Raw genomic sequence first — 24,675 nt, forward strand, 5'->3', positions numbered from 1 at the left:
CAATATGAAATGACATAATTTTATTAAATTCAAAGTACTCTAAATAGCCAATTTTAAGCTATCTGATAAAGATGTATGCAAAGGCCTTCTGAAAAAACAAGGCTATATGACTATAATAAAACTAGTTTACCAAGATTCAAATAACAAAACGGTTATATAAATGCATACATTATACTTCCTAAGTAAAAACCATCAAATCAAAGATCACAAAAATATTACCACAAAGTAAAGTCATAGTTTTTCACCACTCATCTTTGTCCCTGCATCTTCAGTACAGCTGTCTAATTCAGCAAGATCACTTTTTGATTCGGTATGGCTTTCCTGCATTGTCACTGGGTTTCCAGCATCACTGTTCGAAGAAGTAGCTGTAGCAGCTTGTTCAGCAGGGTTTTCTTCTCCCTCTACTTTAGCTAGCCTGTAACTAGTCAGCATCTCCTCCAGAAGTTGTCGGTAGTTTCCCCTATGATTAATTCTCATTTGCCTGAGAGCTTCCACCAATTTCCCCTGTGATCCACTTTCCTCTGCTTCATCGGAGGCCTTTTTTTAAGATTCAAGACCCCAGTGTCAGTAGACAAACTAGGATATCACATGTATTTCATAACATATCACAGCAAAACACTCATTTCTCTACCATGAGTAATATAGTCTAAGAACGAGAACATTTCGTTAAATAAGTATCAAGTGTTACTTGTGTCAATTAACAAAATTTCCAATTGAAATACCTCAAGTTATTTTTAGCAAATGATCATGAACTAGTTTATGTTTTATTCCACATCGATATTTGAAGCTTAATCTGATATTTACTTGGCTATTAAAATTCAACAGCAACACAAGCATCTCCTAAAACTGACTTACTTAATTAAAAAAACAATAATTGGCGGCTATAAATATTTAGTACAAAAGGAAATTAGTGTTTAAAGCAATAGGAAAGGACAGAAAAGCAAGCCATTAGATTCTTCATTTCTGCTAAATGACAGGAAGGAGAGGAGATACAAAATGTAAAATTATATAAATTTAAACTAGATTTTGCGGGAATTGTAAAGCTTCTCTGGATAAAATTTCTATTTACTTTTTGTCTTTAAATATTTTACTAAAAACATCTCTAGATTAAAAATAGACAATCATTTTAATCATTATAATAAGATATGAATACTAAACTACTCAATTCTTTTATATTTTATTGAATTTCGTAAAACCTGCAGGTTTCTACAATAGTAGCTACTTAATCTTGTTTACAGAACAAGCTCTAATATCCAAGCTGATCATACTGATATGCTGACAGACTAAAAGCAAGTCAACCTTGTAATATGTGACTCCTGATGTGATGCGTTAGGGAGTACAAAGTTATGTCCTGTGTTCTTGCCAAAAATGTTTAATATGACTCTAATAAAGCTAATTCCCAATTTACAGGAAAACAGGGAATAAAGAATCACGTGAAAGGGCACCACAAGGAAACAATCATATGATCCAGAATGTAGGACATCCTATAAAAAGCTGGCTTAGACTCTTCATATTCAGTGTTAATGGGAAAAAAAATTGGGAGCTTCATTAAAGGCTTGCTTAATGTGCTTGACTGGTAACAACTGGACTAGACCATGTAACAATTATAACAGTCATTCTATGGGCAACTGGGAAAATTTGGACTCAATATTAGATATTAAATTTATTATCACTTTTCTTAGGTAAAATAATGTTATGTTTATGTATACAGAAAAATGTCCTCGTTCTCAAGAGCTGCATGCCAAAATATTTACAGCTAAAATATTATATCTGCAATTGGCTGTCAAAGGTTCAGTCAAAAAAAAAAAGTCATGTATGTATACACAGAGAGAGAGAAAGCAAATATGGTAAAATGTTCAAACTTGAGTCTAGGTAGAAGGTGTACAGGTGTTCACTTTATTATTTCAATTTTTCTATATGTTTGGAAGTTTTCAGCATAAAATGTTGGGAAAATAAAATACAAAAAGGTTACTGATATAGATGATCTGACACAAACTCTTAACCATCTTTGGAGGCTGTTACTCTATAATCTACAACAAAGATAATACTACTATAACCACATAATAAATGGCAATGTTTATTAGAAAAATCAGAGCACTTGAATTTTTTTTTTTAAATCGCCCCTGTGGCAAAAAGCAAGAGATGATACTGTGTACAACGTATGTTTTGGGTGTAGGTATATGTGTGTTCTGTCCGTATTTTTTAGGATATTATTATGTAAAATGTCTGGGAAGAAAGGAAATACAGCAATATAAAAATGATAATAATGGGTAGTGAAGTTTCAGAAGCTTTATTTTTCTTTGAATTCTCCAATTTTCTACATCAAGCATATTAACTATCAAAATAACTTTTTTTAATTTGCAAAATTTATTGTGTGGAGAGAACATAATAAAGTGTGCTCTCTGTTAAGATTTTTCTCTTTTTTCCCCCCTTACCTTTCCTTCTGTACTAAATAAATGTTATTTCCCTAAATAAAGTTTCTCATTTGAATCCACTCAGGAAAGGTTAAGATGGAACAATGAGATAAATGCTTGCTAGTCGTAAACCTTATCAGTCTTTAATCAGGTCTGCCAAAAGGAAATTTTCTATTTGAGAGTATATCACAAAGAACTTTTAATGGAGGGCATAAGACTCCTCTCTGCCCTCCAAATAAAAACCCCTCAAACCAACAACTCCCTTTGACAACTCCCTAGGACACAAACAAAATCTGCTTCAAGTGGACAGTTACACATAGAGAGCTCAACCTTGGTTTTACATCAGAATCACCTGTAGAATTTTAAAAATTATACAGATGCCAAAGCTCCATCCCATGATATTCATATTCAGTGGGTTGGGGTGATTTTCTTAAAGCCTGATAGGTGATTCTGCTATACGGCAAAGGTTGAGAACCACTGATAAACTGTCTTACTTCTTTGAGCTTATTGATAAGGTTGGATCAAAGGTTGTTGTATTTGGATGTATCTCACTCTCCATCTGACACATTTATTATTACAGTAATCATCTATGTTTCTGTGAATTGCTATAATAGTGGTAGTTGGGGAGAGAAAAGTAGTTGCTTTATAAAAAACACATTAAAACCCAAACTGTAAATTAAGTAGGGATGGATTTACAATGGCCAATTGAAAAGAATTTGAGTTAATGACCACATTTAAGTCATTTTATATTATAGCAAATTACATTTTCCTATTGTGCTAGATAGACAATGGATGGGTGAAACCTCTTCCCCAGCCATTTCATTGGATTCTTCAAAATACTGTTATACAACTCTCTCATGGATTCTCATTAATATCAGAAAAGGAACCTATTGTTTAGCTGCACTTTCTTTACCTGAACTCACACACAAAGCACATCACGTTTATAGATTTATCACAGCAATTAATTCCACCTTGCAACTGTTCACAAGTCTCTCCAAATCTTTGTAAAATCTTTGAGATAAAGATAATTTCGATTCCTTTCTGTATCCTCCCTACCACCTAGAGAAGGAAAATTAATGCCTGTGGCTAAGAACTTAATATACATAATCTCATTTAACCCTTACAGGTACCCTACATAATAGATACTGCAACTCTAGTTTTTGTAAGTGAAGAAACTAGGGCTCAGAAAGATTTAAGTTATTTGTCAGGGTAACAATGCTAGTAAGTGACAGAACTCAGATTTGTGTACAGGTGTAATTAACATCAATGTCCCTCTGAATGTTCTTTTGAATACACTATGCTAACAGTTTTTGCATACTAAGTGCCTCATATAAATAGACACTTACTAAATAAATATTGGTTAAAATTATTGTAGAATTGGACCACAAATTATTTCATACTGAAGTCTATAATGCATTTCCTTGTCACAGAAAAATTAATAAAATTATAGGACAAAAAAATCATATTACATGGGATGGTTTAAATTATTCTGCAAAATAAATTTAAGGCAATTACAGAAATGGGAATTTAGGACTTTTCCCTCAGATTTTAAGGTTTTACTGTCATCTAGACTAACACAGCTTGAGAATCAAATTTCTCATTATAAAAACACTGCCTTACACCAAATAAGACACAGGAATATGAATAAATCAAGCAGAGAGCAAAGAGAAGGGAAAATTTTTTTAATGGAATTTAACTAGCTAATATTTATTTGCAGCAATTTTTAAAAAATAGTTGCTATTAGTGAAATTCTTCAAATGATTAGCTAAAACAGTGGAGAGAAAGTGAAGAATGCTAGTATATTTACTATGTTTTTTGGAGTCCCATGCCCTGCTATCAGGTTAAAAATAATTTTTAGAAGATTCTCAAATATGACTTCATGAGATACAATTAACAGTGACTAATAAAGAATCTAATAAATTATGTTGTCTTCAAGGATCATGTAAACTTCAATCAATCTGAAATAATTTTAAAAAGTCACTTAAATGGTCAAGACCACATAGCCACAAGAAGTGGTATGTCAAATGACACCTGAAAAAATAGTGACTAGGGCTTCCCTGGTGGCGCAGTGGTTGAGAGTCCGCCTGCCGATGCAGGGGACACAGGTTCGTGCCCCGGTCCAGGAAGATCCCACATGCCATGGAACGGCTAGGCCCATGAGCCATGGCTGCTGAGCCTGCCCATCCGGAGCCTGTGCTCCGCAACAGGAGAGGCCACAACAGTGAGAGGCCTGCGTACCGCAAAAAAAAAAAACGAATTAAAAAAAAAAAATAGTGGGGCTTCCCTGGTGGCGCAGTGGTTGAGAGTCCACCTGCTGATGCAGGGGTAACGGGTTCGTGCCCCGGTCCGGGAAGATCCCACATGCCGCGGAGCAGCTGGGCCCATGCGCCATGGCCGCTGAGCCTGCGCGTCCGGAGCCTGTGCTCCTCAACGGGAGAGGCCACAACAGTGAGAGGCCCACGTACCACAAAAAAAAAAAAAGTGACTAAAATTAGTGCATTTTCAAACAGTGTAGGTAGGTCTTCTCCATAAAAATGCTTTGACAAGTGAAAAAGTAAACAAGAAACAATTTACAAAAAACCTAGTATTCACAAAATCCTAAAACTGTGATATAAAAATAAAATTGATCTATTTGAAATAAAATTAAAAGGAAGACTGTATATAAAACTTAATAACGTGAAAACAGAACAGGGAGATTTTGGGGGGCTTTTGTCCTGACTTCCCTCCCCTTCTCAAAATCCAAATGCCTTAAAAAGTTTTTTTAGTTAGAATAATAATGTGTATTTAAATGAAAAATAACTAATAAGACACTGGGCTTGACTACTTAGTCTCAACAAGTTTATAAAATATTCCTCATCAAAAAACAGAGTATTTTAAGACTATTAAACATGAGATTCACTAAAGAACGGGAAATGATTTTTCTTGCACGACAGACAGAGGTGGGGTACAGACACATAGGTAATCTCTAAATATCTTAGAAAGGCTGCATGGAAAGGTGTAAAGGGAATAGTTTTTGGAGTCATTCTGAGTTAGATTCAAATTCTGGCTACTCAATTTATCTAGCTTTGCAACCTGGGCAAGCTACTCTGCACCAATTCTTAGTCTTCTCTGTAAGAGAAGGGTGTTGAGGAGATTACCTATAATTAATATTTAGATATAGATATATAGATATGGCTTAGCACAAGTAGGAGTTGGATAAATACAAGTTCCCCTTTATCACTGGAAAACCATCAGCTTACATAGCTACCTGATCAGTGGTATACTGATTCAAAAGCATCTTAAGTCTCCTTTGAGGGAAGAACTGAACCTTTTGGCATGGAAAATATAAAGCTCAAAAAATAAACTTTCCAGGGCTTCCCTGGTGGTGCAGTGGTTGAGAGTCTGCCTGCCGATGCAAGGGACACGGGTTCGTGCCCAGGTCCGGGAAGATCCCACATGCCGCGGAGCGGCTGGGCCCGTGAGCCATGGCCGCTGAGCCTGCGCGTCCGGAGCCTGTGCTCCGCAACGGGAGAGGCCACAAAAGTGAGAGGCCCGCGTACCGCAAAAAACAAACAAACAAAAAAAACTTTCCTTCTAATTAGCAACCTCAAATTATTTTTTAAAATACATGACTTAAAGATAGTCTTAGTCATATATACACTACCAAATGTAAAACAGACAGCTAGTGGGAAGCAGCTGCATGGCACAGGGAGATCAGCTCGGTGCTTTGTGACCACCTAGAGGGGTGGGATAGGGAGAGTGGGAGGGAGGCTCAAGAGGGAAGGGATATGGGGAAATATGGGTACATACAGGTGATTCACTTTGTTATACAGCAGAAGCTAACACAACATTGTAAAGCAATTACATTCCAATAAAGATGTAAAAAAAAGAGATAGTTTTGCAAATTACTACAAAGGAAGAAATAGAAATATTTCTAACTTAACTAGTATTTATTGAGCTCTCAGTGTATGCCAGGTGAGAGCTCAGCACTGCTGTAGGTGCTGAGATATAGCCATAAACAAATCAGATGAAGTCCCAGATCACAAAGAATTTAAATTCTAGTAATAAAACCAGACTAGCATTTTTTAGATAAACAAGGACTTTCTGTATAGCATAGGGAACTATATTCAATATCTTATAATAACCTATAACAGAAAAGAATCTGAAAAAGAATATGTAAATACATAAACAAAACAGAAAACTGTGTATCACTTTGCTGTACACCTAAAACTAACACAACACTGTAAATCAACTATTCTTCAATTAAAAACAAGCTAACTAGCATTTTAAAAGAAGGGTGGTCGGGGCAGGGGGTGATTCCAGAGTCCTACCTTATATAACAACAACTTAAAGCAAAATGCAGTTTTACTTTTTCTGATCCTCTGGGTGATTATTCTTTTGGGGGTCACAGACTCCTCTGAGGAACTAATGAAAATCACACACTTACTCTAAATCATTAAATAATGTGTATGCACACACATAAATACATATGCAAAAACTTTTTGGGGATTCACGAACCCCTTTATTAAGAGTTCATGCTTGAGTCTTTTCCACAGATTTTGATTTTAAAGCTGGGAAAATATCAATATTGCTTATATTAAGAAGACTGAACATCTTCCAGAAAGTTGAACTAAAAAACAAAAATTTAGTAAAGCAACTTAGGAAGAGTCCCCTAAATAATGAACTTTCTGAATATATTTTAAATGATTTACTTTGACTTATATCCAACTGAGCTTTTAAAAATACTTTTATTGGGGCTTCCCTGGTGGCGCAGTGGTTGAGAGTCCGCCTGCCAATGCAGGGGACGCGGGTTCGTGCCCCGGTCCGGGAAGATCCCACGTGCCGCGAAGCGGCTGGGCCCGTGAGCCATGGCCGCTGAGCCTGTGCGTCCGGAGCCTGTGCTCCGCAACGGGAGAGGCCACAGCAGTGGGAGGCCCGTGTACCGAAAAGAAAAAAAAAAAAATACTTTTATTAATCAAAAGATTTTTTTAATATAAGAAAAATGAATAAATCCCTATTTCTAATGGTACTACTTATAGGCATTCACAGCAGAACAATTCTATCTTGGACATAAAGCAGACATTTTAGGAGTCTAAATAATCTCTGATTTACTCTGACGAGCATTCATTTTTTAAAAATATCTGAATAAAAAATTATTTTTGTTATTTAAAAAAATTAAAAAAAAATAACACCTTCCAACTGTCTCCTCCTCTGTATTTCTACCATACCTCTGTCTTTCCCATTCTGCAAGTTAACTACATCAGCCCCTGCCACTGTGTACTTCCTGGCAGCATCTTCCGCATGGCACAAATCTAACCAAGCTGAGAAGCATTTATGGAGCACTTCTGTGTCTAGCTCACTGCTATAGTAGGTAAAGTTAAGAGCAAGAATTTAATCAAACCTCTATAAGTTCTTCAGTTTTCTGTTTCTTTTGTATTTTTTAGTACACTTCTTCTACTTGTGATTATGGTTCAACATTTTTCTAAGGTTGTGATTATTCTGAAAGGGTAAAGTAATGTTTCCCAAAATAGGATTCTAGGCTGCCAAAGTGAGTTTTTACAGTAAACAAGGAAGTTTCTCTAATCCACACATCTATCTACTAATGATGAGTTTATACTTATCACCTCTGTGATCATTTCACAACTACTTGACTTCCAGCATCTCTCTAATCTCATATTGCATATGTTTCTAACAGATTAAAATACCAGATACTCCTTTGAGTCTGTCATTCTTATGCTGCAGACACAGGGTGGCTCCACACTCTAAAATACAAAGTTCAAAAGGTGTGTCCAGTCTCTTCACAAATACTTCTGGCATCCTGAATTCTTATTTTTCACCATAGCAATTCTCTGCTCTAGCCAAAACGATGTCCTCTCTTTCAAAGACAGCTTAAACTTTGTTCTTGCCTTGACCATCCATGTGAACTATCATCCTCCTCCTTTACTTTCTGCCATTCAAACCATTCTTCAAATCCAATCTTTTCTCTGAAAATCTGACTTCCCAAGCAATCACTGTACAATTCACATGGCAATTAATTACATTCTATATTTTGTCATTTCTTTTTATCCTTTAGTAAATGACGTGAAACCTTTTTATTAATTAATTTGTATGTTTATATCTACATTGCCAGGTGCACTGAGAGTAGGGATGGGGGACCATGCCTTATGTTTCATAGTCTCCTCCCATATCAATTCATTACACGGTGGATTGTCAGTGTTTAGTCTTAGAAAGTTTATATATAAAGGTGATTAACTATACATCTCCTTAATTTAGTCATATAATAATGGTCTTTAAGGCCAGTTTTATGTCCTGAGCAACTCTGCTGAGTTTCATGGTTCTGTTGCCTATTTATTCACTGTTTATATAGCTACTATGTATAATAAGTATTTTCTATTTTTTTTTTAAGTTTAAAATTCATCCTTGGTATATGTTAAACAGAAATTCTGGGTTATAAACTCTTTTTTTTTGGAGTAAAAGCTGCCAACTTTCTTGAAAGACCAAGAAATCCAGCAAGTATATTATGAAATAATTTTTTCAGATTACACACTGGGGTTGCATTTTCAAACACATGAGGGAACAGGAGTACTTATATGGCTAATAATGAATCAATAACTATTTGAGGTCTTATTTCCTCCAAATCTGGTGGTGGATGCTGTGTGGAACCTATAATCTAGCCGAAGAGGTAAGACTCTCTTTACTCTACCTCCCAATTACTACCATCTTTTTAGTTGTATCAACATCCTATCCTCACTTGTTCGGTTTAGGGTTCTTTAAATGCATCACATGACATATCTTTAGTTTTAATTTTTAATTTCCACATCTTTGTATACAATTCTTAATACTTTAAGGGACGTGCCACAAAAGAAAGTCTCAGAATCACTGCTCCAGGCCAAGGTATAAATTCTGTTATTAGCAATATATAGTATCACTTATTCAACTAACTAAAATGCATTAATTATAAAAATTTCCCTTTTTGTCAGTGTAACTTTTATTGTTAAGGAAAAAGAAATTATATGATATTGCTGTGCAATAATGAACCCTGGAAAACAATGCAATTGAGATGATACATAATTTCTACCAGTGGCTGATGTCTCTCTCAAGACCTGCCAAGAGGAGCTAGAGACTTGGAGGGTGAGTCTATTTCTTCTCAACAAGTTTCATTACTATGTTTGGCTCCCTTAAATCTTTGAAGCATATACATGTTAAAATTAAGTTGTTCATTTTTAGATGTCCAAAAACTCGAAAACTCATAATCTGTCTCTGATTGAAAACTCATAACTTATCTATGAGAAGACAGTTATTTGAATTACTGACTTTGAAATTTAGGGCAGTTTTTTTAAAAAAGGGCACTGTTTTGCCTGCTGGTACTAGTATTAAAATAAAACAAAAAACCTACAGAGGAGCAGCTGATCAGTATTTCTAAGGAAGGTAAAGGGACAAAGAGTTTTGCTCTGATGACGCACAGCAGGATACAACAAAATGGTTATCCCAGTTCAACATATATACCCACAGCACAACAAGAATGTTAGAAAGAAATTATCCTCAGGTATTCAACTGGGCACAAAGGGGAACTGAAAGGTCTACTCTTTAAAATAATAACATCACTATCGCTAACTTCCAGTGATGATAACAGCCTGCTGGAGGGGAAATTGACATATTTAAAAGCACATTCTTTGTTTGCCTCAAAATTAAGATTTAAGGGAGAAAGAGAAGGAAAGGCAGACATACAGCGAAGAAGTACAGCCCACACAAAAAGGTATTTGATGCCCATTAAATGAAAACAAACCTATCTACAAAACAGAACTTTATCTCTACCTTCCACTTCAATATATTTCCTTTAATTTTAACTGACTCCTTAAAACAAAAAGCAGTCATAATTTCCAGTATTTATATTATAAAATTATTTAAAATACTTAAGAAATAAAATAAAGCTTACCCCATCACTTTCTCTATGTGGATTCAGCCTACTATAAACAGCTTCAATAACATTGCGCCTAAAAAGAAATATGCTTTAGTTTTATTAAATTACATACAGTTGTTAAGTTTCTGAGTATTTTAAATAATACTTCATATCTTAACTACACTCAAAAATTAATTGCCTCATTAAATACCTGCCAAGAACATAGTATCTGCATTTCACTCAGAATTTGATCCTGCACAATCCATTTGTTCTCATTTACCAAGGAAAGAAGGACCTTCATCCTCAAAGAGTATAATAAGTAATACTTTGAAAAGAAAATCTCGTCTTGATGAAATTTTAGAGTTCTCCTCTATTATAAGAACTATCAACCCATTTCATCTTTAGATAATTGATGTACTTCTTACCAAAAATTATTTAATTACTAACTATAAATGAAGTCAAAATTAGTTCTTTTTCTTCTACTTACTTGCCGGCAAGACCTCCCCCAGGAGGCAAATTCGGGATATTTTCTGCAGACAAGATGCGCATGACATGGGCAAGATCAGGCATTCCTTCCTCACCAGACTTCTCCATAATTTCTGTAGGTTTTTAAAAAGAGTTCCTAAATTAATGTGATAACTCAGAATTCACACAGTGAAACAAGAGCAAATATTACCTTACTATCACACAAGGAACAAAAAAAGTAAGATAAAAAGTTATTTGCATATATATACTCATTTTAGCATTATTCATAAAAGCAGCAACTGGAACAAATTAAATGTCCAATAAAAGGACAGTTAAGAAAATTTTGGTATAGCCACTGAGTGAAATGATTTATAATCAGTAAAAATGATCCCTATGAGCACAGCACAGCCACATGGAAAAACACTTTTGATCTATTATTTTATGTAAAAATATAAAAGTTATTAATGCTATAATTAAAGGAAAACAAAAGCAATGGAAAGACAAGGACTATAAGGGGAAAATTAAAAACTGTTTTATAGGTTTTTTGATATCTAGTTATGTTCCACAATTTATTTAACACAGAAAAGGAAAATAAATCTCAGAACTTGCTAATACTTAGAACAAAATAAAACATTTCCATGTTTCGTTTATATTTACAATTTACGGAAAACAGGTTTTTAAAGCATGATCATTTGGCCAGTATCAAGACGTAAAATCCTCAAAAATCAGACGACAGCAAACTTACTTTTAAGACAACAAAAAAGCAGAGTCCTAAGCAGCCCTCAAGAGGCAAACTCCAAACTGTTTCCCATGTGTCCCTCACAGGGACTTCACTGTGACCTTGATTTTCACTGCTCCCATTCAACTGTGCTCCGACTCCTACCTGTATCTCCCAAGGTGCTATTCAAAGAAACCTTCTAGATTTTCACATATACTTCCTCCCTTGGTTTGGAACACTTTTTACACCAATCCAACCAACCTCTTTGTATGGTTAAAGTGTATTTATACATCAGGTTTCAACTTTATGTGTCACTTTCTCAAATTCTTCTCTGACCCACGCCTGGAGTAGGTGTAGTGCTAGATACTCCAACTGTACATGATATTTACTAGATCACGGACCGCAAGCTTCATGAAGGCAGGACTGTAATTTTTCTACGTTACACTTGTATCTCTACAGTGCAGGGTTTCTCAACCTCAGCACTACTGATGTTTTTGACAATTTTTTGCTGTGAAGGCTGTCCTATGCATTGCAGAATGTTAAGCAATATCCTGGCCTCGCTCACTGGACGCTAGTGGTACCCTCTCAGTTATGAGACCAAAAGTGCCTCCAGACATTGCCACATGTCTCATGAGGGACAAAATCCATCCTCCTCCCCACACCGGCCACTGAGAACCACTGCAGTCTAGCACTTCACCAGCCAATTTTCACAACCCACTGGTGCCACTGCAGTCCAGTCCTCCACCATCATCTGCCACCTGCTTTAATGCATGATTCCTAATTGGTCTCTTGGCTTCCTCTCTTGTCCACTCTTTACAATCTCTTCTTCACATGGCAACTGAGAGAGATCCTTCTAAAAGTCAGATCAAGGGACTTCCCTGGTGGCACCATGCTTAAGAATCAGCCTGCCAACGCAGGGGACACGGGTTTGACCCCTGGTCTGGGAAGATCTCACATGCCGGGAAGCATCTACGCCCATGCGCCACCACTACTGAGCCTGCGCTCTAGAGCCCGTGAGCCACAACTACTGAGACCACGTGCCACAACTACTGAAGCCTGCACACCTAGAGCCCATGCTCTGCCACAAGAGAAGCCACCGCAACGAGAAGCACACACACTGCAAAGGAGAGCAGCCCCCACATTCCACTAGAGAAAGCCTGCGCACAGCAACGAAGACCCAATACAGCCAAAAATAAATAAATAAAATAAATTTATTTTAAAAAAAGATCAAGTCACTCTCGTACTCTTCCAATGATTTCCCAGCACCATTTGAATGAAGTCCAAAGACTTCATTTTAGTCTGCAGAGCCCTACATGATCTGCTTCTTAGCAATCTCTCTTCATCTTTCCCTTTTCCACCAGCTCATTCTCATCTAGTCACACTCTAAGCATATTCCCTCCTTAGTCCTTGTTGCTCCCTTTGCTGGAATGTTCATCCCCAGATAGCCACTCCCTTCCATATATAGGTATCTGCTCAAATGTTTTTCCTCAGAGACCTGCCTAACCAATATTCCTTGTTACTGTCTGCTTACTGTTGTTTTTCTTCTATTAAAAAAAAAAAAAGATCTCTACTACATTATAAACTCCATGAGATCAAGAATGTATTTCTTTTGTTTTCTGCTGCATTCCCAGTAGCACACATGCTCAGGGACAGCTGAAGAAATGAATACATGTAGAAGGCATTCACCAAATATCTAATCAATTTAGGTTAAAAGCTATTCCCTGTTTATTTTAACATTATACCTCCCCTCTGCATTCCCAATAAAAACACATACAAAGACTTGCCAATACACCAGAATGCTTTCACCTCAAAATTGTAATGTCAGATTACATGATCTAAAACCCTAATAGAAATATAATGCTCTTGAACAACGCTACCTTATAAAAAAGAAGTTAGGTACCAAGGCATATTGATTTGTAGTGGCTGCTTTTTCAAGGATTTTTAAGTGTTTTTTGATTGAATGATTAATAATCAAGTATCTACCATAGCCCCCAAGACCATATAATATTATTACATATCTGTCATCTCTTCCATGTAACATATATTTTGGAAACTTTAAAACTATACAAAAGAAAATTAATATTAAATGTTAACAACCCACATTGAGCTAAACTGACTGCACATTTAAGAAATTAAAATTTAGGGGGCTTCCCTGGTGGCACATTGGTTAAGAATCGACTGCCAATGCAGGGGACATGGGTTCAAGCCCTGGTCTGGGAAGATCCCACATGCCGTGGAGCAAGTGAGCCCGTGTGCCACAGCTACTGAGCTGCGCTCTAGAGCCCGCACGCCACAACTATTGAAGCCTGCGCACCTAGAGCCCATGCTCTGCAACGAGAGAAGCCACTGCAATGAGAAGCTTGTGTGCTGCAACAAAGACCCAATGCATCCATAAATGAATGAATGAATGAATAAATAAACAAATAAACAGAAGAAATTAAAATTTAGCTGTTACAGAAGAGTTTATAAAAGCTACAGTTTGCTGAGGACTTAGGCACCGTACCAGGTACTTAAAGTTATCTCATTTATTATTAAAACAAACTGTATGGTTGGTGTTTTTACCTTTAGTTCACAATAAAGAAATTGGAGCCTTAAGAGATTAGGCAAGTTGGTTGAGATCATGTAACAAGTAATTGACCAAATTTTAGAGTTCTTCCCAAAATGAAAACTATCTAGTTTCTTCTTTGTGAATGAAGAAATAGGACAATAAGAAAATTCAATAGATAGCTAGTGGGAAGCAGCCGCATAGCACAGGGAGATCAGCTCAGTGCTTTGTGACCACCTAGAGGGGTGGGAGGGAGGGAGTCGCAAGAGGGAAGAGATATGGGAACATATGTATATGTATAACTGATTCACTTTGTTATAAAGCAGAAACTAACACACCATTGTAAAGCAATTATACTCCAATAAAGATGTTTAAAAAAAAAAAACAGAAAATTCTTCTTGCCTTCTGATAAATTTGAGCCAGCAATCCCCCACCCAAATACACTAGACCTTTCAGAAAATGTGTATTATTAAAAACTCCTATAAACAGCTCCTCTTAATAATTATATTATCAACAGGAATAAGAGTGCCTCTGACATTGTCTTCAAAGTGTTCCCACGTTTCTTATCTTTCCATTACCCTGAAAACAGAACTCAACTGACAATTCAGAGCTGAAGAAATTGCAGACCAACAAAAACAAAACCTTTATGCACCTTTGTTTATGGTGTGTGGCTAGACAGCTGTAAAGCTAGAAAAGATAAATCTGTCCCCACTCTCCAAATGTGCAAGAGAAGGTAGTTTTCCTTTGGTAATTACACATTTGAAATTGCAAATTTTTGCATTTCAAAACTATTACCAATTACTGTAGCTACTGTTCATCTAAAACATGACTCGTAGTAGGCCAAATCTGACAAGCTGACGACAACATAATCATTAATTATATCATTCAAGTGTACTATTAAAAAATAATAATAATCAAGCCATAACGGTGTTAGGAAAAAATATAGGTCAATATGTAACACTGAACTCTGCTCAATATTATGTGACAACCTAAATGGGAAAAGAATTTGAAAAAGAATAGATACATGCGCACACATGTGTAACTGAATCATTTTGCTGTACACCTGAAACTATCACAACATTGTTAATCAACTACACTCCAATATAAAATAAAAAGTTAAAAATATATAAAACAAAATTTTACATTTTGTTCAAAAAAAAATGTAACCCTGAATTGAGGAAAGAACTTTGTTAAGAATGACATCAAGGCAAAATAAATAAATAAAACTGACATAATATAACTTCATAAAAAGTAATTTTATATCTAAAAAGCAGCACATATAAAATCAAAATGAAGTATTAAGCTGGAGATCCTGTCATAGACTCTAACATGTATTCTCTATCAGGGTAACCACTAAATGAATATTTGAAAGGATTTATAACTGGGCTTCCCTGGTGGCACAGTGGTTGAGAATCTGCCTGCTAATGCAGGGGACACGGGTTCGAGCCCTGGTATGGGAGGATCCCACATGCCGCGGAGCAACTAGGCCCGTGAGCCACAACTACTGAGCCTGCGCGTCTGGAGCCTGTGCTCCGCAACAAGAGAGGCTGCAATAGTGAGAGGCCCACGCACCGCGATGAAGAGTGGCCCCCGCTTGCCACAACTAGAGAAAGCCCTGGCACAGAAACGAAGACCCAACACAGCAAAAATAAATAAATAAGTTAATAAACTCCTACCCCCAACATCTTAAAAAAAAGGATGTATAACTGATAAGCAAATGCAGGGATGAAATGGAATGGAAAATACTGATTAACCCAAAAGGGAAGGAAGGAGAAAAAGGGAAAAAGAACAGATGGAACATATGTAAACAAGTAAGATAACAGATTTAAACCCAAATTAGCAAATTATGTTGAAGATAAAGAGACTAGGTTTTCCTCTCCCTCATTCCTGAATAATAATGGATTTTTAGTCCAAAAGCTGCAGGAAATTTTTAAAGAACTATTTAATAAACAAGGAATAATAATTTTCCTTTCCTTCTAAATAATGAAAAAAAAAAGCATCTTTCTTACCTTCCACCCGTGATTCCAAGTACTTATCCAACTCTGAGTCTTTTCTCATTGCTTCATCTGAGACCTTGGGGGCATTTGAAAAGCAAACTAGTACAATACTCATGTTATCTCGACTTCCCTGTATATTAAAAAAAAGAAAAAGAAAAATTATACTTCAATAGTCTACCAACTTTCTATTATTTACTTCAAAGCAGATTTAATGACATTAAGCAGTTACTTATTTAATCATATAGAATGTACACCTTCAACACATTCATTTTCATTCCAAAGGACTATTTGAAGCACACCCTGAAGAAACAAGGACTCCAGGTATGCATAGATCGTAATTATTTTATGACTTTTGATTCCGTGTACGTTTTCTTATCCACCACCATTCCACAACCTGAGAAATGAAGATATCTTCACATATATTAAATCTTCTAAAAACTTTGTTTCCCACTCAAGATTGCATATTCCCAAAGTGACTTAAGCCCAAAATGCATCCTCCCAAAGAAATATACATTTTTTTCCTAGCTAATTAACCTGCATCAGAGCAGTGCTACTGAAACTCTACTGAACTGACTTGGCTGAAAGTTGTTGATCATTAGGATACCCAAGACACTAAAATGAACAAGCAGAGAAGAAAAGTTTAACTGGAAACTCTTCTGAGGGTACACTATCAAACAATCAAACTGAGATACACTGTAGTCAGATGTAATAACTTTTGAAGAAATGACATCAGACTGTTACACAGAATTATTAGAGTGTCAGGATTTGTAGAGAGCAGCTAAAACTGCTAATTTAAGGACAAATTTTACTGTTGCCTTTTTAATCACACCATCACAAAAGGAAAAGGAAACAGAATATATAGTACTCTATTACCGTGAGACTATAAGCAATAAATTTAAAACATTTTCTCACTAGTTTTCTTATAGGTATATTACTTTTATTGAGTTTTTTTAGAACAGAATGAAACTGTTCTTGAAATAGTGATTCTTTAAACTCCTTTTTTTTTTTTTTTTTTTTTTTTTTTTTTTGCGGTACGCAGGCCTCTCACTGTTGTGGCCTCTCCTGTTGCAGAGCACAGGCTCCAGACGCGCAGGCTCAGCAGCCATGGCTCACGGGCCCAGCCGCTCTGCGGCATGTGGGATCTTCCCGGATCTGGGCACAAACCTGTGTCCCCTGCATCGGCAGGCGGACTCTCAACCACTGTGCCACCAGGGAAGCCCATTAACTCCCTTTTTAAAATTTTATTCACCACTCTAAAAAACTAAGTCAATGGCGGCGGGATTTGCCAACCCAAGTGTAAAGAGCCAAGGCCACACCCATGCTAGTCTAGTCTTTTCAGTCATCATGGCCAGAATCTAGGCAGGCACTGTTTGGTTAACACTCGCTACCTTTTTGGGACCCACATGACATAGCCAAAGATAGGCAGGTCTTGAAAAACTTCTGCCACAATCTCCTAAAACTCAGTGGAGCAAAGTTTGAAGGCACTAAAGGCTGGGTCTTAAGAAGGCTTCAAAAAGAGTAACCCTCTGCACAGAATTCTTATGCTTTAGTAGAAAGAATCATGATGAGTATTTAACCCAGTTCACAATATCTGGAAAAAGAATTAGGATTTCCAAATTGGCCCAAAAGAATTTTACTCCTTAATGAAACCCACCAAAACTTGCATAATGACTTAATATTAGAAATACTACATTGGCTACATGAAAAACTATATATATATATAGATAGATAGATAGATAGATATATATCTATGTATATATATATGAAGATATACACACACATATCCCACATATACACCCTATGGTTCCAAACAGCAATACATTCCACAGGAATCAGGATTTACCATATAAATTCAGGTCAGGCAAAATCTTTAGACCACAGATATTCAAGAATCAAGCATCACTTGAATACCAATGATTTTTTTTAAAGCAATTTCATGAATAAACAGAATTCACACCTTACATTTTTGGAAATCCAGTTTCTTCTAACCATTCTCTATTTTGATAACAACAGCATGAGCATTGTTTAGCCATTGCTAATCAATCAATCAATCTATCTATATAATTTCCATTAGATTTTTATAAGTTATAAAACATACATCTTATCATTTGGAAAATTAACTAAAAGATAGTTTCAAGAAGTTTAAGTACCCAAAGATATTTAAAGGAAATAATTTAGATTAACACCTTGGAACGTGTGATTTCAATGATGGTGTTTCTATTTCTACATAAAGAGGATTTTCCCCTAAACACAAAGTATGAGTGTGTTTCAGTAATTTTTATACAGCAATTGAAAAACATTCTTCCCTTTATGCCTCTTCAGTTTTCTAGAGATAAATCATCCTTGCATATTCAGTATAAAATTTCTGCAAATTCCAGAAATGAAATGTGATTCAAAAAAAAAAAAAAAAATCAAGTTGAACAAAGGCAATTAGCCAGATGTTTAAAACTGATTATTTCAGTCCCTTTTCATTTTTTAATTTTGACAATAGCACAGCAGTAGTACTCTAAGGAATCAGAGCTTTAACAGACAGTTATAGATCAAAGTAGCCAGTGCCCCTGCTATAAGTTAGGGTATCTAAAATTAATCATTAAATAATCTGATGCTGTTAGCTTTAAAGTTGAATGCTGCATGGTTACAAAGAAGTGCTCTGGATCAAGTCTTAACACAGCATATGAAATAGGTTGTGAACAGAATCTCTAACACTACCAAAGTTAGTAAATGAGTATCTGATAAGTGAACCATAAATATTCCACATTTTTTAAATCAAATTTTTTAACCTGCAGCTCACTGTAGTTATCTCATTTACATAGAGCTCAAAAACCAGCCAAACTTAAGGAATAGCCCAAATTTTCAGCTATCCATGAAAGATGCACCCTATCGTCACTTCCTTTCAAGAATACTCAATTCTCCCACCATTTCTTTATTGCTTGAACCTATATTTCCCTTCATACAAATCTACCTGTTTCATAACCATCATCAATAGAACTAAAATTTATTGAGGACTGTAAACCAGATACTGTTCATGCACTTGCCAAAAGCTTTACTCTCAGCAACTCCATGAAGAAGATATTATTACCTCTATTTTATAAGATGAACAAACCCAGGCTTTGCACTAAGTGGCAGAGCATAATTCAAAACCCAGCTGTCTGGTTCCAAAGCCTATGTTCTAATACCAAACCCGTGGTTCTAAACAGTGTGCCAAGAAGCCAGGATGCCACAGTGCACTCACAGAGATATTTTAAATGGAGGGGGGAAGGGGACGACACAGTGATACTCAACATCTGTGGACACCTCACAAACTAGCTCAAGGTAGTTCACACTTTTAACATTAGACAGCACTATATTCCTTTCAATGACATCCTATTTTTCCAAAGCTGGGGTTCTGGGAGTTACTGTGATTAAAAAGCAAGTCCTCATAAAAATCAATGCGATACAGGAAACAAGTGTGACAGTGCCTAATGATTCCAAGGTTTGAGAAGTTGTGCAGTGTCCAACAGGTGCACACATCTCATCAGTATGTAACTGTAGTTTTTAAAAGAATGAAATAAAACGTTTTTTCAATGTATGTGTATTATTTGTTAATTATTTTGTATACTCACTAAGTTTGGCTCTAACTACTTAATACTCGTAACTCTTAGGTATTAATATGGCTAAGTAGCACTGTAAAAAAACTTACTGAGATACTCAAGACACCATCAACAAAGAAAGTTGGGGGATTTCTACACTACATATACTGTATTTTTACATCCTTCTCTTCCATACTTCAAAAAACCCAGCCACACCCCACTCTAATATTATGTATGTCTACTTTTAAAGTAGCATTATTTATGATCACATTTTCTGAAAACTATAATGGAAAAACTCCTGAGTTCAGGGCTAAACAATTATTTTGGGGGGTATACAATTTAAGTACATTTTCCATGTTTTATCAATAATTTGGATTGATATTGCCTTTGGAAAATGTTATTAATTTCCCCTAACTTAATCCAACTATCAGGTATTATATCTCATGTTTTAAAATAAATAAGCTTCTAATAGGTGATATATAAATTGAATTAAGGGAAATCAAATTGTATTTTAAAAAAACAACTTAAGGGAATATTGACTTTTATGATTTAAGAAAAACAAAGCAGGTGGCAAAGTAACATGCATAGCATGATCCATTTCTGTAAAAAGCAAAAAACAAAAAAAGGAAAGAAGAGGCCCTGAACCAAAATGACGGAGTTAGAAGGACGTGCTCTCACTCCCTCTTGCGAGAACACCAGAATCACAACTACCTGCTGGACAATGATCAACAGGAAGATACTGGAATTCACCAAAAAAGATACCCCACATCCAAAGACAAAGGAGAAGCCACGGTGAGATGGTAGGAGGGGCACAATCACAGTAAAATCAAATCCCATAACCGCTGGGTGGGTGACTCAGACTGGAGAACACTTATACCACAGAAGTCCACTCACTGGAGTGAAGGTTCTGAGCCCCATGTCAGGCTTCCCAACCTGGGGGTCTGGCAACGGGAGGAGGAATTCCTAGAGAATCAGACTTTGAAGGCTAGTGGGATTTGATTGCAGGACTTCAACAGGACTGGGGGAAACAGAGACTCCACTGTTGGAGGGCACACACAAAGTAGTTTGTGCATCGGGACCCAGCGGAAGGAGCAGTGACCCCAGTGGAGACTGAACCAGACCTACCTGCTAGTGTTGGAGGATCTCCTGCAAAGGCAGGGGTGGCTGTGGCTCACTGTGGGGACAAGGACACTGCCAGCAAAAGTTCTGGGAAGTACTCCTTGGTGTGAGCCCTCCCAGAGTCTGCCGTTAGCCCCACCAAAGAGCCCACATAGGCTCCAGTGTTGGGTTGCCTCCGGCCAAACAACCAACAAGGAGGCAACCCAGCCCCACCCATCAGCAGTCAAACATATGAAAGTTTTACTGAGCTCTGCCCACCAGAGCAACAGTCAGCTCTACCCACCACCAGTCCCTCCCATCAGGAAACATGCACAAGCCTCTTAGATAGCCTCATCCACCAGAGGGCAGACAGCAGAAGCAAGAAGAATTACAATCCTGCAGCCTGTGGAACACAAACCACATTCACAGAAAGATAGACAAGATGAAAAGGCAGAGGGCTATGTACCAGATGAAGGAACAAAATAAAACCCCAGAAAAACAACTAAATGAAGCGGAGGATAGGCAACCTTCTAGAAAAAGAATTCAGAATAATGATAGTGAAAATGATCCAGGACCTCAGAAAAAGAATGGAGGCAAAGATCAAGAAGATGCAAGAAATGTTTAACAAAGACTTAAATTAAAGAACAAACAAACAGAGATGAACAATACAATAACTGAAATGAAAACTACACTAGAAGGAATCAATAGCAGAATAACTGAGGCAGAAGAACGGATAAGTGACCTGGAAGACAGAATGGTGGAATTCACTGCTGCAGAACAGACTAAAGAAAAAAGAATGAAAAGAAATGAAGACAGCCTAAGAGACCTCTGGGACAACATTAAATGCAACAACATTTGCATTATAGGGGTCCCAGAAGAAGAAGAGAGAGAGAAAGGACCTGAGAAAATATATGAAGAGATTACAGTCGAAAACTTCCCTAACTTGGGAAAGGAAATAACCACCCAAGTCAATGAAGTGCAGAGAGTCCCATACAGGATAAATCCAAGGAGAAACATGCCGAGACAAACGGTAATCAAACTGTCAAAAAATAAAGACAAAGAAAAATTATTGAAAGCGGCAAGGGAAAAAGGACAAATAATATACAAGGGAACTCCCATAAGGTTAACAGCTGATTTCTCAGCAGAAACTCTACAAGCCAGAAGTGAGTGGCATGATATACTTGAAGTGATAAAAGGGAAGAACCTACAACCAAAATTACTCTACTCGGCAAGGTTCTCATTCAGATTCGATGGAGAAATCAAAAGCTTTACAGACAAGCAAAAGCTAAGAGAATTCAGCACCACCAAACCAGGTCTACAGCAAATGCTAAAGGAACTTCTCTAAGTGGGAAACACAAGAGAAGAAAAGGACCTATAAAAACAAACCCAAAACAATTAGGAAAATGGTCATAGGAACATACATTTCGATAATTACCTTAAACGTGAATGGATTAAATGCTCCAACCAAAAGACACAGGCTTGCTGAATGGATACATAAACAAGACCCATATGTATACTGTCTACAAGAGACCCACTTCAGACTGAGGGGATGGAAAAAGATATTCCATGCAAATGGAAATCAAAAGAAAGCTGGAGTAGCAATACTCATATCAGATAAAATAGACTTTAAAATAAAGAATGTTACAAGAGACAAGGAAGGACACTACATAATGATCAAGGGATCAATCCAAGAAGAAGATATAACAATTATAGATATATATGCACCCAACATAGGAGCAACTCAATACATAAGGCAACTGCTAACAGCTCTAAAAGAGGAAATCGACAGTAACACAATAATAGCAGGGGAGTTTAACACCTCACTTACACCAATGGATAGATCACCCAAAATGAAAATAAATAAGGAAACAGAAGCTTTAAATGACACAATAGACCAGATAGATTTAATTGATATTTATAGGACATTCCATCCAAGAACAGCAGATTACACTTTCTTCTCAAGTGCGCACGGAACATTCTCCAGGATAGATCACATCTTGGGTCACAAATAAAGCCTCAGTAAATTTAAGAAAATTGAAATCATATCAAGCATATTTTCTGACCACAACGCTATGATATTAGAAATGAATTACAGAGAAAAAAATGTAAAAGACACAAACACATGGAGGATAAACAATACATTACTAAATAACCAAGAGATCACTGAAGAAATCAAAGAGGAAATCAAAAAATACCTAGAGACAAATGACAATAAAAACATGACAATCCAAAACCTATGGGATGCAGCAAAAGCAGTTCTAAGAGGGAAGTTTATAGCTATGCAAGCCTACATCAAGAAACAAGAAAAATCTCAAATAATCTAACCTTACACCTAAAGGAACGAGAGAAAGAACAAACAAAACCCAAAGTTAGCAGAAGGAAAGAAATCATAAAGATCAGAGGAGAAATAAATGAAATAGAAACAAAGAAAACAATAGCAAAGATCAATAAAACTAAAAGCTGGTTCTTGGAGAAGATAAACAATATCGATAAACCATTAGCCAGACTCATCATGAAAAAGAGGGAGAGGACTCAAATTAATACCATTAGAAATGAAAAAGGAGAAGTTACAACAGACACCGCAGAAATACAAAGCATCCTAAGAGACTACTACAAGCAACTCTATGCCACTAAAATGGACAATCTGGAAAAAATGGACAAATTCTTACAAACGTATAACCTTCCAAGACTGAACCAGGAAGAAACAGAAAATATGAACAGACCAATCACAAGTAATGAAATTGAAACTGTGATTAAAAATCTTCCAACAAACCAAAGTCCAGGACCAGGTGGCTTCAGAGGTGAATTCTATCAAACATTCAGAGAAGAGCTAACACCCATCCTTCTCAAACTCTTCCAAAAAATTGCGGAGGAAGGAACACTCCCCAACTCATTCTATGAGGCCACCATCACCCTGATACCAAAACCAGACAAAGACACTACAAAAAAAGAAAATTACAGACCAACATCACTGATGAAAATAGATGCAAAAATCCTCAACAAAATACTAGCAAACAGAATCCAACAACACATTAGAAGGATCATACACCATGATCAAGTGGGATTTATCCCAGGGATGCAAGGATTCTTCAATATACTCAAATCAATCAATATGATACACCACATTAACAAACTGAAGAAGAAAAACCATATGATCATCTCAATAGATGGAGAAAAAGCTTCTGACAAAATTCAACACCTGTTTATGATAAAAGCTCTCCAGAAAGTGGGCACAGAAGGAACCTACCTCAACATAATAAAGGCCATATATGACAAACCCACAGCAAACATCATTCTCAATGGTAAAAAACTGAAAGCATTTCCTCTAAGATCAGGAACAAAACAAGGATGTCCACTCTCACCACTATTATTCAACATAGTTTTGGAAGTCCTGGCCACGGCAATCAGAGAAGAAAAAGAAATAAAAGGAATACAAATTGGAAAAGAAGAAGTAAAACGGTCACTGTTTGCAGATGACATGATACTATACATAGAGAATCCTAAAGATGCCACCAGAAAAGTACTAGAGTTAATCAATGAATTTGGTAATATTGCAGGATAAAAATTAATGCACAGAAATCTCTTGCATTCCTATAAACTAATGATGAAAAATCTGAAAGAGAAATTAAGGAAACACTCCCATTTACCATTGCAACAAAAAGAATAAAATCCCTAGGAATAAACCAACCTAGGGAGACAAAAGAACTGTATGCAGAAAACTATAAGACACTGATGAAAGAAATTAAAGATGATACCAACAGATGGAGAGATATACCATGTTTTGGATTGGAAGAATCAATATTGTGAAAATGACTATACTATCCAAAGCAATCTACAGATTCAATGCAATCCCTATCAAATTACCAACGGCATCTTTTTTTTTTTTTTTTTTTTTTTTTTGGTACACAGGCCTCGCACTGTTGTGGCCTCCCGTTGCAGAGCACAGGCTCCGGACGCACAGGCTCAGCAGCCATGGCTCACGGGACCAGC

The 24,675-nt window shown here is 36.5% G+C and overlaps 1 protein-coding gene across 1 annotated transcript in view; it reads right to left on the reverse strand.

The window, feature by feature from the left end:
- Positions 1-231: 231 nt before the first annotated feature.
- Positions 232-24,675, reverse strand: part of PPM1B (protein phosphatase, Mg2+/Mn2+ dependent 1B) — a gene marked incomplete at its 3' end in the record, with an annotated part of 86,537 nt that continues 62,093 nt past the window's right edge. Inside the window, exons 3-6 of the mRNA XM_079721127.1 lie at positions 16,031-16,148; positions 10,781-10,892; positions 10,330-10,387; positions 232-537 (exon numbers count right to left, since the gene is read on the reverse strand). Coding sequence (XP_079577253.1) covers positions 232-537; positions 10,330-10,387; positions 10,781-10,892; positions 16,031-16,148 — 594 coding nt within the window. The remainder of the gene's footprint in view (positions 538-10,329; positions 10,388-10,780; positions 10,893-16,030; positions 16,149-24,675) is intronic.

Source organism: Hyperoodon ampullatus (assembly GCF_949752795.1).
Source record: "Hyperoodon ampullatus genome assembly, chromosome: 15".
In the NCBI taxonomy this organism is placed as follows: domain Eukaryota; kingdom Metazoa; phylum Chordata; class Mammalia; order Artiodactyla; family Ziphiidae; genus Hyperoodon; species Hyperoodon ampullatus.